Genomic DNA, 18619 nt, shown 5'->3' on the forward strand with positions numbered 1-18619 from the left:
TCCTCCCAGACGGGGGCACAAATCTGCGTCCGCTGCATCGGCAGGTGGACTCCCAACCACTGCGCCACCAGGGAAGCCCCACAGGGTATTTTCACGTTCAGTTTTACTAGGTGTAATACAGGCTGTTTGCCAAAATGATTGTACCAATTTATACTCTCACCGTTAGTATGTGAAAGCCCATATTGTTTCATATCCTCAGTCTTTGATTTTGGTAAGTTTTAACAGTTTGCCGTTTTAACAGTTAACTGTTAGATGTGTCTCATTTTGACTTTAGTTAACCTTTCTGATTACTAATGAGGCTGAGCATCTTATCTCACATATATGGTCCATTTAAGTTTTCTGTTCTTTCTGGTGCCCATTCGTTTCTTTTTTATTTTTCTTTGGAGTTCTCTTTTTCTTATTGATTAAGAAAAGCGAGTTTAAAAACATATATTCATTGTACTACTCCTTATTGGTTATGTACATTACAGACATCTTTTCCAGTTTGTAGCTTGTCACTTTGCTTTTCTTAAGGTTTCTTATGATTATCATACATTCTTAAATTTAATACACAGTTTTATCGTTTTTTGGTAATTAACAATTCTGTGTTTTGTTTAAGAAATTATTCCTACACATATATCAGAAGAGTACTCTCAGAAAGATTGTCTTTTTAAAGTTTCATGTTTCTTTTGTTTTCACATTTCAGTTTTGTTGGAAATTATTATGATCTGTTGTAAGGTAGGGATTCAGGATTTGTTTTTTTTCTTTATAAATAACTGGTTTAATCAGTATTTGTTAAACAGAGTATCTTTTCCTTGGTGATCTGCAGTACTCATTTTGTCATAAATTAAGTTTTCATACATGGTGGGTATGTTTCTGGGCTCTCTTCTGTTCTGTTGATCTAGTTTATGCCTGTGCAGTTACCCCACTATCCTAAGTGCTTTATAACATGACTTTTGATACCTAGTGGGGCAAACCTCGTACCTCGTTCTTTTTCAGGAGTTAATTTGCTACTCTCAGCTCCTTGATTTTTGTTTTTTAAATAAATTTACTTTATTTATTTATTTTTGGCTGCTTTGGATCTTCATTGCTGTGCGCAGCCTTTCTCTAGTTGTTGCGAGCGGGGACTCCTCTTCGTTGTGATGTGCAGGCTTCTCATTGCGGTGGCTTCTCTTGTTGTGGAGCACGGGCTCTAGGCCCACGGGCTTCAGTAGTTGTGGCACGTCGGCTCTAGAGCTCAGGCTCAGTTGTGGCACATGGGCTTAGTTGCTCCACGACATGTGGGATCTTCCCAGATGAGGGCTCGGACCCATGTCCCCTGCATTGGCAGGCCAATTCTTAACCACTGTGCCACCAGGGAAGCCCCTCCTTGATCTTTGATGTAAACTTCAGAGTCTACTGGGCAAAATCTACAAGAACTTAGGGTTTTTATTGGAATTACACTGGCTATGTAGATTCCTCTGCTGAGAATTGGTATCTTTACAATATTAAATCTCTCCATTTATTTAGTCTTCTTTAATGTCTTTCAGTAAAGATTTATCATTTCTCCATTAAACGGCTTTCATAGGGCTTCCCTGGTGGCGCAGTGGTTGAGAGTCCGCCTGCAGATGCAGGGGACGCGGGTTCGTGCCCCGGTCCGTGAAAATCCCACGTGCTGCAGAGCGGCTGGGCCCATGAGCCATGGCTGCTGAGTCTGCACGTCTGAGAGGCCCGTGTACCACAAAAAAAAAAAAAAAAAAAAAGGCTTTCATAGCTTTTATTAAATTTGACAAATTATTTTATAGTTTTTCTGCTATTATATGATTTTTTCTATTTACCTTTTGATTTTCTCCCTTTAAATGTAGCAGTTTACTTTATATCCAGCAACCTTATTAAACTCCCTTATTAATGGTAAAACTTTATAGGTTATTTCTTGATTTTCTGTAAATGATGACAGTTTTATTTCTTCCTTTCTAGACCTTATGTTTCTTGTTTAACTTTTCATTGGGTATAACTTCTCACACGTGGTTAAATTGAAATAGTATTGGTGTACATCCTTGTCTTTTTAGGAGTGCTTTTAAGTTTCACCATTAAATAAGGTCTTTGTTGTAGATTTTTGATTTCGACATCTCCTTTCCTCCACTCTCCCACTCGTAAATCTCTGTTCTGAACAAAAATGAACAGGAAAACAGATACACTTATTTCCAGAGCCTGTCACTATGCTTAGTACACTAGAGCTGTCAATTGGTTGCATAAATGAATGAATGTAGTAGGACTGACTACTTGTGCTTCTTGTTGTCATTGGCTGTGGTATAGCAGCTCAGAAATGCTTGTTCAAACTTTATCTTAGAGAAAGAGTCAAAGCCATTAATGTATGTATTACAATTCTAACGTTTCATCAGAGGAAATTAGCACACTGAATTTTGGAATTTGAATACAATTATTTGGAGACAAACCATATTTTTTTTCCATTTCTCATTCAGTGATGCTTACAGTATTGTAAATTAAGGATCCATTTAAAATATACACAGGTGAATTTTAGGCTAAATTTTCTGAAGATTTATTCTGTTTAGGGAGTTTGCTTTTATCTATTCATAAAGGAATGTTTATGAATGTTCCTTTGAGGAACATCGTTGTGATCTAGATTAGATTTGTAAATTTAGTACTGTGCCGGTTCTGTGAAGTTCTAATTAAAGCCTGAGCAGTTTATGATACTGATAATCAACAAATTAATTTGTGAAGTCTCCTTTATAATTCAGATCAAACCCTTTCTGCTTTTCTGCCTTTCCCTGTACCTGTTTTTATTTTTAAACAGATGAGGAAATTAAGGCATAAAGGTAGAGATTCCCTGAATTTGGTGTACTGCTTACTGCAGTAGACCACTTTGCTTCTGTGAGAATTGTAAACTACTTACTTTCCAGGTATGTGCTGAAATTTCCATTCCTGAAAATCTGCAAGTCTTGCTAATAAAGAAAATCCTTACTCAGTCAATTTATATGTTAGGACACCAACAGCTAACTAAACGGTCTGCTCCTGAATTTGTAGAGAAGAGAAAGGTACAGTAAGTTTGCAAGAGGATATATTTTTTCTATAAAAGGAGCTGTTTGTTTTTTCCTTCATCTTTTTTTCTCCCTTAATACCTCCTTCCCACTCAATGTTGACCATTGAGCATTATTTCTAGATTATTGTTTCTCCACTGGAGATGACCTTGCCCCCCAGGAGACATTTGGCAATATTTGGAGACATTTTTGGTTATCACAGGGAGAAATGCTACTGGCATCTGGTGGGTAGAGGTCAGGGATGTTGCTAACCATCCTAACGGTGCACAAGATGGTCTCCTACAGTCAAGAATTATGTGGCCCAAAATGTCAGTAGTGCTGAGGTTAAGAAACCTTCCCTAGATAATGGTGTTTCTTTTGGTTTTGAACTGGAAAGAGAACTTTAATGCCTGTTTGTTAAAAGGCATTATTGGTGTCTTAGACTATAGCCTTTAGAGTTAGACCTGGTGTTCAAATCTTTTCTCAGTCCTTACTGGTTATGAGTACTTACATTCATATGTGAAGGAAAAAAACCCAGAAAGAGCAGATATGATAACACATTGTAGAGTGATGAGGAAGTATTATTTGTGTCCTCCCTTCCCACCTGAACTCCATATACCAGTGACTTGGCTTATTTTGTTTACTCCTCTGAGACCTTAGGCAAGTTTTTACACCTTTCGGTTTTCAGTTTTTTCATCTGTAAAATGAGGATGATAGTATTTATATCATAGATTTTTAGGGGAATGTTTCATGAGAAAATGCAAATAAAGCATGCAACCCTATGACTGGAATGTATTAAGTATTTAGTAAATATTTGCTTTGTTATTAATAATAATTTTATGTTCCAATTATAATCATTTAGACTTGCTATCAGAAGTGATGTATAAAACTGGGTAAGATTGTCCATCAGCTGATGAATGAATAAACAAAATGTGTTCTATCCATACAATGGAATATTATTTGGCCATAGAAAGGTATAAAGCACTGATACATGCTACAACATTGATGAACCTTGAAAACATTGTGCTAGGTGAAAGAAGTCAGTTACAGAAGACCACATATTATGTGATTCCATTTATATGAAAAAACAAATCCAGAATAGGCAAATTTATAGAGACAGAAAGTAGATCAGTGGTTGCTTAGGGCTGGGGGGAGGAGGGGTGGGAAGGGTAATAGCTAAATGGGTTTGCTTTTGAGATGATAAAAATGTTTTAAAATCAGCTGTGGTGATGGATGCACGACTTTATGAATATACTAAAAACCATCGAAGTGCACAGTTTCAGTGCGTGAATTGTAAGGTATGTGAATTACATATCGTTAAAGCCGATGCATGTAAACTTTATCCTTTCTGTGACATAGAACATTTGATTCCTTGGTCTTCACCTTGGTCTCCATCTTCTGATTTCTTTACAGTCTTAATTAGAGAATGCATTCCAACGGAGTTAACAGTATTGCTTGTTATTGCTCGTCACTAGTTCAGTGGGTGACAGCTGCCTGTATATACACACTTGAGATTTTGCCAAGTTAGAAAAATTTTTCTCATTCCGGTCTAGATAGCTGTGTGACTTAACACCAAATGGCCAGCAGATTTGGTCATACTCCACTTTTCTCACACAGGGACATTTGTATGCGGACTTGGCCATCATGTTTGTAACTGAGTTCCATTATGTTTTATTTTTATAAATGGGTTACAAGTTAGAGAGGTAATTTCCATTAGCTAACTGTAGCCAATGGCTTAGAGTTAGAAACCCAGTGAGCAAACAGGGACATGGTAGTTATGAGACCATTCATTTAAAAAACAGCTATAGTGAGAAGTACATAAATGGAAGGTGAACTTGTAAGCAGATTGTATTTTGCCTATATCTTTTGATTGCAGCTATTGGAATCCCCACCCAAACAGGCTTAAGGTAATTTATGGCTCACGTTACCGAAAAGTCTGTGTTTAAGGGATGTCTTCAGATGTGGCAATGTGCAGAATTTCAAGTAGCTTCATGACTCTGGTTCCCTTTACCAGGCTATGCTTTTCTTTTAGTTGGCTTCTTAGACAGGCTCTCCCCTTATGGTTGTAAAATGGCTACGGCAGCTCCAGGACTCATCTTCTCAGCATTAAGACAAGCAGATAGAGAGAAGTTTCTTCTCTCAACAGTAGAACATTTCTGGCCTGAGTTGGGTCATGTGCTTGTTCTAGAACTACTAGTTGCTGTGACCAAGAGATTGGGATATGCTGATTGACTTTGGCCAGTAGAGCTTACCCCTAAACTTGAGAGTGGGGTCAGCATTACCCACAGCCATATGAGAGATTGGGATGAGGTGATTCACCAGAAGAATTTGGAGTTGCTTTTTTTCTTGTTGTTAACCAGGAGGTTGAATTAGATGCTAGATGGTAAGATAGCTTATGTCCGCAATAATGTCGAGAATATATACTAGAGCTTTTATCCTTGATAATAATAGCTAAAAAATTTATTGACTGACTTTGTATACCAGGTAGAATGAGTAAAAATCTTTGGGCAAAAATAGGATTATGATAACTTTTAGGCCTGAATTGTTCTAAAAGTTGTGTTCTTGAGGAACTTTATTATAAAATTGTATAGGGGACTTCCCTGGTGGTCCAGTGGTTAAGACTCCCTGCTTCCACCACAGGGGGTGTGGGTTCGATCCCTGGTCATGGAACTAAGATCCCGTATGCTGAGTGGCTCCCTCACTAAAAAGAAAATTTCTTGAACTGAATAAAAATGAAAATACAACATATCAACTTAAAAAAATTTTTTTTAATTGTCTAAGTTTTTTGAAATTTGGTGTGATTTTTTTTCCCCTTATTTTAGGATCCTGTTATCTTTAAGTTCTATATGTGGACTTCCTTAGTTCTTTGAACCTAGTACTTTTCTCTTTTGTCTTTCTAATGCCTGTTTTTACTACATAGCATCATTTCGCTTTTTAAAGCTGTGCCTTCTAACTCTACACATGCAAGTCTAAAATCTTAGGTTCCCAGCTCTGTGAAACAAGTTAGTATCCTAGTTAAATTCTGTTGACTTAAGAAATACAGATACAGATAGCTTGACCAGGATAATTGCTCTCATGCATGTTCGTCATTGTATCATGCAGCTCAATCAGACTGTGCTCTTGGAGAGATCAGGGAGTGTAAGATCTGATTACTTGGGACTTCCCTGGTGGTGCAGTGGCTAAGAATCCGCCTGCCATTTCAGGGGACACAGGTTCACGCCCTGGTCCAGGAAGATCCCACATGCCGTGGAGCAACTAAGCCCATGCACCACAACTACTGAGCCTGCGCTCTAGAGCCCGCGAGCCACAACTACTAAGCTTACGTGCCACAACTACTGAATCCTGCGCGCCTAGAGCCCGTGCTGTGTAACAAGAGAAGCCACCGCAATGAGAAGCCTGCCTGCCACAACGAAGAGTAGCCCCTGTTCACCGCAACTAGAGAAAGCCCGTGTGCGGTGATGAAGACCCAACACAGCCAAAAATAAATAAATTTAAAAAATTAAAAATAAATAAATTGAAAAAAAAGATTGGATTACTTTCTGACCAATTTCTCTTTGCTGTTAGGAAACAAAAGGCAAATAATTTCTTTGCTAGAGTGGTTTTATGGCACATATCATAAAATGTGTGCTATATTTAGTATGGTACAATTATAATCAAGGCCAGTTTCTAATATTGGATTGGATATAGACAGTTTGGGAGAGAGTTTTAAATGTTTTGGAGTAGTGACATGGTTATAAAATAGTTCAAATTTACCAGACTTATAAAAGAAGAATGATTTTTTTCAATTTGCTGTATTAAATATCTGAACCTGTTAGTTTTACAGAAAAAAGGATAATAACTTAAAAAACAAACAAAAGGAAAACCATTGGTGTCAGAATAATGACAGTTATTCTCCTTTTCTTATTTTTTCCCCACAGTGATCCTGGTGGGGGCATTGAAATGTCTGAGTTCATTCGAGAGGCCACACCCCCAGTTGGTTGCAGTTCAAGAAATTCTTATGCTGGCCTTGATCCAGGCCACCAGGTAGGAACCTGTGCTGTTGTATTTTGCTTTTTTCCCTCCTCCTGATGGTGGTCTCACGTGTTCTCTTGTCTGTAACAGTCAGTCAGTGTTTGGGTTTATCTTGCTGATTAATAATATTTTGATTGTTTACTGATTATCTTTTATTACCATTATTTTAAATAGAATTTTCACATTACTTAAGTACTTTGTTGCTGAGCACATACCAGATGCTAATTGCCCAGGGGTAGTTTTGATCGAGACAGTTGTGGTGAGCGCCCTTGGGAACTTTAGCTCCTAGTGTGTGCTTATTTACCTTCATGGTGTCTGTCTGTATTGGAGACATATAGGTTATTCCTTGTGCTTTTCTCAGTCTCTTTGGATAGAATGAAATGACTTAGTCCTTAAATATGGCTGCACATTTTATATTCTTAATTAAACCTGCCTTTCTTCTTACTGACAAATATTAGCAACATCAGGTTACCCTGGGGAATAAGCCTACACTTTTGCAACAAATTTTGAAGAGCCACACCTTTTTTTTTTCTTTTTCTGTTAGGACAGACAAAAGGACACAGCAATGGCCAGCCACCTTTGGTAACTCTACCCTTGGCATCATGTCCATTAGAACTTGCCCTACTTGTTTTAGGGAGGGTGTCCCATCTTGAATGTAATTATTGCATGTCTGCACCTAAATGCACAGTTTTCCTTAAAATATTAACTCTTGAATAAAAAAGGGCAGATATCAGAAGCTATTGTGCTACTTAGATTTTGGTGTTTTCGTTTTATACTGTTTTATACCAAAAGGAATTATTGGCATAATCATTGTTATCCTTTAGGGAAGCTGAAGTGGGGAAGTAAAGTTGGGCTTTTTGTATATCGGTAGAGATATTACCAATATAGACATACCATGTTTATCACACATGTTTTATTATATAGGTCTTATTACACATTATCATAGTTGTATGTAAATGTCTTCTGTACTAGATAGTGAACTCCTTGAACACAGTAGCTCTGTCATAGTCATTGTCATTGTGATCATTCTTTCCTTCCTGCCACTGCTACCCTTCTCCTTTCCATCTTCTACTCTCCATTCCCACCCCGGCCCTGTCCCTCTCTTCCCTTTTATCACTTACCTTCCTTAAAATATTTTAGTGCCTGATGGTATTTAAGGCATTTTGTTTGTCCGGGATGTGGAGTGGGTCTTAACCCTCAAAGAGTTTGCAATTTCCTAGTAGATGTCTATAAGTAACTGAAGTTATAAATATATGTTACCAAGTAAGTGTAAGTACAAGATACAAAGTAATAGTTGCCATAGGAATGGTACAGAAAAGGGGCTATAGATTTCAGAGGAGAAGGTAATTGTTTCCAGCTAGAGAGAGGGGCAAGGCTTCATGGAGGAGGTGGCCTTGCCTGATTGCTCTTTAGTTGGAAGTAGTTTTTCTTCTCTGACATCCATAATCCTTCCTGGACTTTCCTTTGGCACTTATCAAAGAGAAGAAACACTGGACCATCTTAGTTTGTGCAAACCTATTAAGTAAAAACTTTACCTCTAAGTGTATGAAGATATCATTTTTTTCTTAATTTTTTCCTTTTCTGAATGTGTTTATTTTTAGAAAGTTAGCAAATAACAAGAAGAAAATAAAAATCATCTGTAATGTCATAATCAAAAACACTTTTTAAACAAAGAGGGATTTTAGTGTGCTGTTCTTTGGAACTTGATTCTCTTTACTGACTATATCATGAATGTTAATATTATTAAGTGTTTTTCTGCAGTGACATTTTGGGGACTGTATTGCATTCTTTTATTTGTATGCATTGTGGTTTATATTTTCAATCCCTTATTGTTTCATGTGTGAACAGTCACAACTCCATTATATTTGGGGGGGGGGATAAATTTTAAATAATACAGAAAAGCGGGAAGAATAAAATATAACCACCCATTGTATCTGTTAAGATTGCTTTTGTCACCAAGTAATAGAACTCAACTAATTAGGTGACTTAAAGAAATAGTTTTATGTTTGTCACCTAAGTTTGGAGCTGGTTTAATAGCATTTGTTCAGCAGCTCAGTAATATTAGGGCTCTGGGTTGGAATTTCCCTAGTTCTTTTGGCTTTTCCTTAGAGTTGCAGGATGAGCACAGCAGCTTCAATTATGATCCTGTTGAAAAGTTAAGAAGCAGGTGACAGTGTGGGGCAGAGTTGTCCTCGCTCATCATCTTCTCAGACATGAAAAGGTCTTTCCTCAAAGCCCTCCAGCAGACTCCCATACATTCATTGAGCAGAACTAGAGCACACACCTAGGTCAGAGTCTGGGCCCTCTTCTCATAAGTCAGAAGATAATATGCCCAACATTTGAACAAAATGGGAAGCTTGTTAAGGAAAGAAAAAGAGAACACTTTGAGATTGTGAGCAAATGACTACCGTACGCATATTCAAGAAACATTTTTTTTTAAGTTTAAATTCTTAGAAGGGTGGCATGAAATGGTGTTTTTTGTTTGCTTACTTGTTTTTAAACTTCTGTCTAGGAAGTTACATGTTTATTATTCTAGTAGGTAAATAACATATGTTAGTTTTATAACTTGTTTAGCAGGTGTGAGAAGAATGAAACTCTTGCAGTAAAATGCTTTTTGGCCTTTTTCTTTCTGTCTAGTTGCAGTGCTTTTTATGGCTAATTGAAAGCAGAAATTAGGAAGAATCAGGAGAATCAAACTTAATAAACAGTTCAAAAAATATTGCAAAGCTCGTTTTTTTTATTGGCTACATAAGAATTTATTAGTAGTTTTAACCTGTATGTGTATGCTTATTTTTACTTACTTTTTCACTGACATATAACTTTTATACAGCGTAGTATACACTTATTAAGTGTATGGCTCAGTAGATTGTTACATATGTGTACACCCATTTAATTGCCGTCCAGACAATTAGACAATTAGGCTCTGCCGTCCAGGGCCCTAATATTATTGAGCTGCTGAACAAATGCTATTAAACCAGCTCCAAACTTAGGTGACAAACATAATAAAACTATTTCTTTAAGTCACCTAATTAGTTGAGTTCTATTACTTGGTGACAAAAGCAATCTTAACAGATACAATGGGTGGTTATGTTTTATTCTTCATGCTTTTCTGTATTTATCCCCCCCATACATAGACCAAGAAAGTCCCTCATGCCCCTTCAAAGTCAGTATTAACCTATATTTTGACCAGATTTCTCATTGTGTACTTCAGTTGAATCAATGAAAGAAAAGATTTGGCAAAATATGAGTATTACATGAATGTTCTTGATTTCAGCGTAAGGTGTTAAATTTGCTTGACTATTTTCTTCTTGAATCCCTTGAAAGCAGGTTATAAAAAGAGTTACTCAGACTTGTTGATTTAGGAACTGTCATGTTATATTTGGTTTCCTTAATGTGTTCATGGAATTTTTGGTATATGTTTCTATGATTTTTATGGTAGTATAATAATTGATGGTTATGAAATTTTAGGGACGTCTTATACCATCTTGAATATAAGCCCTAAAAGCTCCGCAGATTTTAGTGTTCTGTTTATAGAGTTTGTGCTAAAAATTCCTTTTTCTTAGATGCCTTAGTTTTTTTTTATTCTTTAAAAATATGTTATAGCAGCCTACAAAGAAGTACTTACTTTCTGTCTGAAACTCAGGAAAGAACATACTGATTTACTAACAATTTGAAAGTAAGATTTAGGTTGCTCTTTGTTAGTATGTTATGTCCTCCAAACTTTCCCTTTATATGCCCTGATAAGTCTAAATTTATTTCAGGTAGACTTAACACCTAGTTTTGCTTTTGTTTATAACTTGAACATGTCATGATACAATATAAAAATGACAATGACCGTTTGGCACAGATTGTTCGAGGTTGGAGACTCTTGCTCTGGGGGCTCCATCAGTCCTGAGTACGCAGAGGGATTCAGTGTCTCAGCACATCTGTACTAGATGCGCAGCATGCGCCACAGCAGACAGGGAGTGCGGCTCTGATATATCATGGCCTTTTGGTGAAAGTGACTGATAACATGTTTTGATAACATAATTTCATTTGATAATCTTGCTAGTCTGTGCCGATGGCATAGCTAGCATTTCGTTTACTTCATGTCATATTTTCAGATTGGATCTGGTTCCTCTCGTCTTGGAACAGCAACAACTATTAAAGGTAGGTGTGAACTAACCCGAAAGTTACCTCTGACTTTCCATTTCTTTTTTGTCTCTAGTAAAGATAACTGTATCATATATTTACGTGTAATGAAAAATTATTTTTGAAATTATTTTGTGGATAAAATTATGTATCTTTTTTATGGTAAACTTTAAAAAAATTTATTTATTTAATGAATTTATTTTTGGCTGCATTGGCTCTTCATTGCTTTGCGTGGGCTTTCTCTAGTTGCGGCGAGTGGGGGCTACTCTGTGATGCGGTGCGTGGGCTTCTCATTGTGGTGGCTTCTCTTGTTGTGGAGCACGGGCTCTAGGCGTGCGGGCTTCAGTAGTTGTGGCTCATGGGCTCTAGAGCGCAGGCTCAGTAGTTGTGGTGCACGGGTTTAGTTGCTCCGCGGCATGTGGGATCTTCCCGGACCAGGGCTCGAACCTGTGTCCCCTGCAACGGCAAGCAGATTCTTAACCACTGCATCACCAGGGAAGCCCAAAATTATGTATCTTATATTAAAGATTAATTGATTTAAATTGTGGTCTCCTTTCATCATCCAAATTTCATAAAAGTATTTGACCATTTGCATTACATTGTATGAATTATAAATTTTGATCTTTAAGAAACTTCTTTGCCTTGAGGGAAAATATTTTCATGGGTTTTGATGAGGTTCATAGAAAACTAATTTAATGTGAAACCTTTAAATTGGGCAGGAATAAGACACTAAAAAAAAGTTTCTTTCCTGTACATCTTATATATCCCTTTTATTCAATACATCTATTTCAGATAAATTCATTATTATTTTTGCCCTATAATTTTATAACTCTCTAATTTTCCCTGGAAGGGGATTTTATGTTGTTTCAACTTGTTATTACATGATTTGCATTTCCTTTTTAAAACTTCTTTTGAAAGAAGTAGTTGTATTAGCTAATATTATGAAGCTTTCCGTATTTGGTTTGTAGCACTATGAGAATAATTATGTGAGCTGACAGTCCACGATACTTCCTGTTAGTTTAATTCATCTCCCATCATTGTAACCCTTGATACAAAAACTGCTTTAGTTAATACGTATCTACTGTACTCCCTCATGTCCTTCCTTGTTATGCCACCCTGTACGGCCTTTACTTTTCATATAATGTCTTCATGGGTCTCTCTTCACTTTGTAGGAGATACAGACACCGCTAAGACTTCTGATGATATCAGTTTAAGTCTGGGCCAGAGCTCTAGTCTTTGTAAGGAAGGAAGTGAAGAACAGGGTAAGAACATTTTACTTCATGATGCCCTTATGTATTATGGTGACCAGGGTGAGTTTGTGGAATGTGCTGCTCATATTTTGGCAGAAGTTTATAATAACTTAATATGGTATTTTTTAGAAACATTAAAATAAAATGATTTGCTAGCATAACAGTAACACAGTGTTATAAGTACTTACAGCTTTCTGGAATTCAGCTACACATGTTCTGCCAAGTAAACAGGGAAACTTTATGAGCATATGCCCCAGAACGAATGTCAGATGGGAGATAAGAATCTGCTATTCCTTTAATTGGTCAGAGCATCTTGCTTAGCTTAGTGATAACCTAGTATGTAAAACTGTTCTCTTCCATTCAGTATGACGTCTAAATGCCAACTACTGTATATGTTGCCCAACTGCAGAAACAACAATGTGTTTTCACAGAGAAATAACTTGCTGCTGGACTTACTGAGAAACTGTCTGCTTCCAGCTTGGTGCCTTCCTGTAGCAGATTTTTAATCTTTAATAGAAATTTTGGTTTTAAGTGATTTTTTTTTCTCCTTATACAACTCCATTATAAATGAGTATTTTGGATTTTATAGAGTTCCTTTTTTTTTTTTAAGAACTGCCACATTTTCAAGTTTGGTTTTTAATTTTCAGACATAAAAGAATGGATATGTCATACCCATTTCAAGTGGAGATTATCCTAGGTTATATAATCAGTGAGCCAAAATTGGATTAGAAACCTGTCTCCCTGTTTCCAGCCTGTTGTTTTTATTAGCTTATGGGTGATGTTTGGTAGGCAGGCAAGGTGATAAATTTCCTGTACTGAATTATGAAACTTACTTCTGAAGTTACAAATGGATCACTGAATTGTGACATTTCCCCATGAATTTAATGTTTTACCCAGGTTTAATTCTTGCAAGTATGTTTTGTTCCTGGTGCTTAGCATTCTAGGTTTATCACTGTAGCTGCTTTTTTGGAATTACAGTACCTCGTCACTGTTTGCTTCTGTGGACCACCCCTCACAACCTACCCCTCTCCCCTTAAAAATACTTTTAAACATACTATATGGTATGGAAGCTATTTTCTTATAAAAAGGAAAGGTGAATTCATCTCTTTGAGAATTACAGTATTCCTTTCTATAATATGTAATCATTAGTGTCTCAGAAACTGGATAGTGATCTTAGAGGGGCTAGTGCCACTACCATTATGGGTCATAGGTCTCTTTATTTTCCTCTGGAAAGTACCTTGTGCAAGTACGTTGGGAGTTATATTCCTATAAATCTACCCTGGCAGATACATATTGACATAGATAATGGTGCTTGACAGTAACTGAGTGCATACCGTTGCCCTGTGGAGGGTCAGCACACTTCCTCTGTAAAGCTTTGTTGGCCACGTGGTCTCTCCTGCAGCCACTCAGCTCTGCCATTGTAGAGTGAAAGAGGCCGTAAGCAACGTATAAATGGGTGGGAATGTCTGTGTTACACTAAAACTTTACTTACAAACAGGCAGAGGGCCTCTTTGGCTCTGCAGGCCTTAGTTTATCAAACCCTGGTTTAGGTCTTTTTCTAAGCACTTTATATGCATTCACCCAGTTAATCTTCACGACAAGCATTTGAAGTTAATACGGTTATTATTTTCACTTTACAGATGAGTGTATCATAGCTTAGAGCAAAGTTACAAGAAACTTGCCCAAAGTCACCCATCTGCAAAGTGGCAGTTCTGTAGTTCAAATCGAGTTCTAAATCCTAATTTTAATCACTATGCAATACTACTTTTACATAATTTTATAACTTGCTTTCATCATGTAACATTTTCACACGTATTTCACATTTAACAATTATTATTGAGTACTCATATGTGCCTGGTACCAGTCTAAGTACTAGAAATAATGGGTGAACAGACAAAAATTTCTACCCTTATGGCTTCCATACTACTAGTACGGAAACATACTATTATAAATCAAATATAGATGTAGTAATAGAGACAGAGGATAGGGCGTGCTGGGGGCTCTGGCCATCGTAGGTTTAAATAGAACGGTTGAGGGAAAACCTGGCTAAGCACAAAGACCTGAAGGAGGTGAAGGAGCGAGCTGTCGGGGTACTTGGGAGGAAGGCGGCCTCTGTGCAGAGGTAGCAGCACAGGCAAAAGTCCTAACGCAGGAACATGCCTGTCAGGTTTGAGAAATAGTGGGGCTGGTACAGAGTAAGTGAGGCCAAATTACAGTCTTGTAAGCCATTTTGAAGATTTTGCTTTTAATTTCCAGTGAGATGATGAACTGCTATCTAGGGTTTTGAGCAGAGAAGTGTCATCATCTGTGTTACATTTTAACAGTTGTTCTGGCTCCTGTGTTGAGAGTATATTAAAAGGGCAAAGGCTGTTGCAGGGAGCTCAGTTAGCAGATTATTGCAGTAATCGGGGCACAGATCAGGGTAGTGAGAAGTGGTCTGACTGTGTGGCAGATGTCAATGAGAGATATGTGGATGGATTTGGAAATACCGTGTGAGAGAAATAGCAGTCATAGGTGACTCTAAGATTTTGGGGTTAAATAATGAGGAGGATGGAGTCTCCATTAACTGAAAGGGGGAAGACTGAGAAGGAGCAGATTTAGGAGTGGGGAGAGCATGGTGGAGGGCAAGAGAGGCAGTTCAGTTTGGGCATATCAGGTATGAGTTGCTGTTAGACTTTTAAGCAGCAGTAATTGGTAGATAATTAGATAGGTTCGGATTTCGGGTAAGAAATCTGGGTTGAGGTTTTAAATTTAGGAGTTTTCAGTGTATAAATATTAAAAATTCAGTTATGTCAAATGTGGGGTTGGGTTAACATGAAATTCATGAACTAACAGGGAAAGCCTGTACGGTTAGCTGGCCTGGGGTTGAGGCAGCCGGGCTCCCTGAGCCAGATCCTTGTAGATCTTGGCTACGGTTAGGCACCACCTAGTGGCTGTCGCTCATTCTGGCTTAAATATCAGCGGGGGCTCTTCTGGCTCTCTGACTGGTTTGGATTTACAGGACAGTGACCTTTAGTTAGTTGTTAGTTAGCAGTGAGTTGACTAGTTGGCACTCACTTTATCAACATGATTCAGGATGATTGGGAGAAAACTGAGGTTGTGGGGATGTGTCCTCTATGTTTTCTAAGAAGGGGTTATCTACAGTTTCCCTCCCCAGCCTCACTCATGTCTTCCCTACCCAAGATCAGAACTCTAGTCCATCGCTGTATAGTACCGGGGCTGGGTAGAAGATGCAGGAACTAGTTACACGTATTTCTGAACTTCAGTTATTATGGGGCCAGAAAATTGGATGAGACCTACAAAAGAGAAAGTATAGATAGAAGAATGAAGAGTTCCAGCTGTTGAGCTCTGAGCCACTGCAGTCTAATAAATCCAGGAGACTGAACTGGAACAACTGGTGAGGTAGAGGTGTGTATCCCCACATTTCAAGGAGAGTACAGTGATCACCTTTGTCAAATGTTGCTGATAGGCCAAGTTATATGAGACTGAGACTTGACCATTGGACTGAGCGTAGAGGTTGTTGGTGACCTTGATAAGCTTCTTAATGGGGTGGGACTAGAATACGTGGCAGAGGAGGTGAATTGAAAACAGTGAATATAGACTACTTTTTGGTGAATTTTTGTAAAGGAGATCAGAGGTAGAAGGTGATAGCTTGCAGGGGAAGTGAGGACAAAGGAGGAGATTTGGAATTTCTAAGAATGCAAGAGAAATAATGGCTTGTTTTTTATAATTGATGGGGATGATCTAGAAGAGAGGAGGAAGATAATGATTTTTGTTTATAAAAGTAGTATGTTCTAGAAAATACAGTTAAAGTGTGAGGAAGAAGATAATTTACACTTCTGCCATCGAGATAACTGTTGTTAATATTTTTTCGTGTCACTTTTTTCCTTATTTTTTATTGTGATATAGTTTACATACCATAAAATTCACCCTGCTAAGTATACAATTCAGTGGTTTTTAGTATATTCACAGATTTGGGTACCCATGACCACTATCCAACTCCAGAACATTTGCATCACACCCAAAAGAAACCCATAACCATTATACTCCCCATTTCCTCCTTCAACCATCCCCTGGCAACCACTAATCTACTTTCTGTTGCTATGCATTTACCTATTTTGGACATTTCATATAAATGGAATTTTGTAATATGCGGCTTTTTGTGTCTGGCTTCTTTCACTTTGCATGCTATAGCACGTGTCAGGACTTTATTCCTTTTTATGACTAAATATGGTATATTACTTTTCACATTCCTACAAACATACGTATATATACCCTTAGTATTCTCTTTAACTCTTACAGACTGGAGTCATATTTTTTATATAGTGCCATCTTTTTCACTCTAAGTATTTTCTCATATTACATAATCTTTGAAAACATTTTGTAGTGCCTGCATGGTGTTATTACTAGACAATGTAATTTATTCAGCCTCATTTTATTGGACATTTTTATAGTTCTGTGTTTTAAGGAGTTTCATAACAACCTGAGACGAACTACCTTTTTCTAAAACCTTATTCACATATATGATTTTTATCCTTTAGTAAAAATTTCTAGAAATAGTTAGTGATCAAAGGGTGAGTATATTTTTGAAGGCTTTTGGCAACGTCGCTAAATTGCTTTGCAGAAGGTTGGTTGCACTAGTTTGCACCACCATGAGCAGTATGTGAGATGCTTTTCTTATCCCGAACACTACTGGTAGCTGTCACTGGAAAAAAGTTTAATTAGATGAAAAATAGTATCTCTCTGGGTTGATTTGAGCCTGTCTTTGACGGTATTGCTACCAGTAAGAAAAATGTCTAAGAAGACATGTTTACTTGGAAGTTTCCTAAAACCACTTAAAGTTCTTCCTGACAAAGTCAAACTTATTATGGTATATTTATTTAGCAACACTGAAAAGAACACATGTATTAAAGCAAGTTTGGCTGCGTCTTTTAAAATGAAAAATTTAAATTTCTGCTTTATTAATGTCTTGGAAAGGAGTTAGTTTTGATCATTAGTATTTTTTAAAAAGTCTTTTGTTGTATTTTAGAATTAGTGATTTTCAATTACTTACTCAGTTAAGTTTTTGTTTTATGAAATTCATATCCTTGAAATGTGACTATTATACCATCCCATAATTGCTTATTAGGGATATAGAGAGTTTTTAGAAATAACATTATAAATTAATACTACAGCAAAGTAAATACAGTACTAATTTTTAAATTTGGGTTTTTAGAGAATATAAGAACCCAAGTACAGTGGCACAGTTTTGGACAAATGAAAAGAACATTGGTTTCACTTATCTTGAAGACTTTAAAACATAAGATAAAACCTAATATGTCATTTATAAATCACAATTTATATGGTACATTCTAGAGGGTACCTCTAAGTTTTTAATTACTTAGATCTAATCTACATTTAGATTTTTTAAAGTACATAAATATTTCTAGTAGTTCATTTTTATTTTATATTAATCTTAAGGGAAAATGTATGCTTTTATTATTTAAGGTAACTACTGGGAAGAGTCTAACTTATTATAGAATCTGTTATTGTATTATTCCTATCTAGTTATGATAAATAAGACAATAATATTTCATTTTATTGAGCTAACAGCAGATTCAACCATCCTTATCTGTCAAAAGGTATATAAAAAATCAGCTATTGTACAGTTCGGTTGTCAAGCTATATTTCAAGATAAATTACTATGTAGGTAGGTGGGTAGATGGGTTTATTTATATTTATATCTATATTTATATATATAGTATATATGATAACTCAAGTCACTAATCACTGCCCCAAATGGAGAACTGAAGGAATAGTCTTACAGATATAGGAGGGGATATGTATTTTTTTCATGAAGCATTTTGTAATTGTTGCATCCGTGGTGAAAGATAAAATGTAGTATTTTGCCCTGTAATTATTGTTTTAATTTTTTTCAACCCCTGTGAACAGTAACATATCTTATATCATATCTTGTCTGTGCATTGGTCAGCCTCTTGATTTTTTTGTTTGTTTCTGATTACTCTAGGTTTTTGTGGATTTGTAAAGCAATTATATTAGTTTTTTTTAAAGATTTTTAATTTTGCAAGGCAAAATAATGATAGCTACCATACATTGTGCTAAGCAACGTTATATTATTAACTCAATATTAAGTTATTCCATGGTACTGAGATTGATATCACATTTTACAGATGAGGAAACAGAGGCTTAGAAAGGTAACCCAAGGTTACCTAGTTAGTAAGTTAGGGACAG

At 36.7% G+C, this 18619-nt stretch overlaps 1 protein-coding gene across 14 annotated transcripts in view; it reads left to right on the forward strand.

Annotated features, from left to right (window-relative positions):
• Positions 1-18619, forward strand: part of PCNX1 (pecanex 1) — a 247314-nt gene that overhangs the window by 36205 nt on the left and 192490 nt on the right. For all 14 annotated transcript variants that reach the window (XM_024739610.1, XM_024739614.1, XM_024739619.1 and 11 more), the window contains exons 3-5: positions 6914-7019; positions 11111-11156; positions 12311-12400. In XM_024739610.1, coding sequence (XP_024595378.1) covers positions 6914-7019; positions 11111-11156; positions 12311-12400 — 242 coding nt within the window. The remainder of the gene's footprint in view (positions 1-6913; positions 7020-11110; positions 11157-12310; positions 12401-18619) is intronic.

The sequence above is a fragment of the Neophocaena asiaeorientalis genome, unplaced genomic scaffold (assembly GCF_003031525.2).
Source record: "Neophocaena asiaeorientalis asiaeorientalis breed wild unplaced genomic scaffold, Neophocaena_asiaeorientalis_V1.1 scaffold348, whole genome shotgun sequence".
NCBI lineage: Eukaryota > Metazoa > Chordata > Mammalia > Artiodactyla > Phocoenidae > Neophocaena > Neophocaena asiaeorientalis.